Raw genomic sequence first — 1,376 nt, 5'->3', positions numbered from 1 at the left:
AATAGAATTATTTTTATAGTATATAAAAAAGACTGCCTGCGAATATTATGTTTCTCTGCTTTTAAATCCGCTTATTCTTAAAGCATTCCCATTTCCCACTTTCACTTTAACATAATTGTATTTTAGTACCAATATTGCCCACCAATTGAATGTAGCGCATTTAACTTTGCGTCTCTTGTGTGAAATTAAAACGCTTAACGGTCGTGCAAATTTTCCCGTTCTGGTTCCCTTTGGCTCCGCTTCTGTGTACGATAACCGCCAATTTTTCAATAAACTGCAATAAATGTTTATCCATTTATATGCTTGATGCAATTCTTCTTTATGTTGCTACTGTTGCTGTTTGTTTGTAAAAGCAAAGGTTGCAAAAAATAAAAAAGACCCATTCATATTAATGGCCGTTCTGCACTGTTGGGTAACCACGAACTCTCAGCCTCCCATCGCCCACAAAGGAACTGCCAGTCCTTTTGAAGTTAAATTGCCTGATATAAGTAAAATATGGCATTCAGTGGCGAACTATTAAGGCTGTTAAGGGAGGTTTAAGTGGATTGGGGGTTAAGAAAATTGTTTTTTAATATAATTCGGCGTCAGTTTCCAGCCATAATCAGTGGGAATAATAAGGAGTCTATAAATATACTCTTTTATTCTCAATACATTTGTAAAATTTTAATGGTTTACTAATTAAGCGAACATTTCCACGGAGCTGTCTATTTTATTCAGTTGCTCTAATAAAACATAGGCCTTGCATTTGGCTACATTGGGTCTAAAGCAGTGGCCATAGAAGGGGGTCTCTGTGAATTCTGTAAAGAAGATATAAAAGGAATTCTTATGATATCCACTTAGGGGACTTTTCACTGTACTTACTGTATACATCCGGCAGTTTACAATTTAACATTTCCATTTCGCAGGAGCTTTTGAAGCTGGTGTAACAACGATTGTTATAGCCACATACCGCACGATCGATCCAAGCCGAGCACAAAGTACAGTTCCCCTCGCCCTTCACTCCACCTAAATACGATACTAAAAGCTGGGTTTAGATGGGTTCTGGTTAGGTATATTCCGCAAACCTACCCAAGAGAAGCAACCAGAAAACCTCCATGGCCGAGTGTTCGAGGGATATGATCTACCACACACACAGAGTACCATGAGTTGTGGAAATGATTTGGGTGTGGCGAATGGATTTCAGGGAATTTGCATAATCACCGCATGACTCAAGCCGTGGCAAAGGCCTTTTACTTTATTACAAATGAAATTAGAAGGAAATTATAATTGCAGTAAGGCCCGAGGAACCCGGGATGTTGCATGTGTTGTGCTGCCACCGCCGCCGGCAAGGAAATGAAAACGCCCCCTCATGTGAGGCAAAAAGCCAACGACCTGGG

At 39.8% G+C, this 1,376-nt stretch overlaps 1 protein-coding gene across 1 annotated transcript; it reads right to left on the bottom strand.

The window, feature by feature from the left end:
* Positions 1–631: 631 nt before the first annotated feature.
* On the bottom strand, positions 632–1,161 carry LOC108006371 (uncharacterized). The gene is made up of 3 exons (XM_036819725.3): positions 1,069–1,161; positions 862–1,017; positions 632–797 (listed from the first exon to the last, which is right to left on the bottom strand). The coding sequence occupies exons 1-3, from the start codon at positions 1,094–1,096 to the stop codon at positions 679–681; spliced, it is 303 nt and encodes a 100-aa protein (XP_036675620.3). The 5' UTR covers positions 1,097–1,161; the 3' UTR covers positions 632–678.
* Positions 1,162–1,376: the final 215 nt, after the last annotated feature.

Source organism: Drosophila suzukii, chromosome 3 (genome assembly GCF_043229965.1).
Source record: "Drosophila suzukii chromosome 3, CBGP_Dsuzu_IsoJpt1.0, whole genome shotgun sequence".
Classification (NCBI taxonomy): domain Eukaryota; kingdom Metazoa; phylum Arthropoda; class Insecta; order Diptera; family Drosophilidae; genus Drosophila; species Drosophila suzukii.
This window is presented reverse-complemented; position numbering and strand designations above follow the sequence as displayed.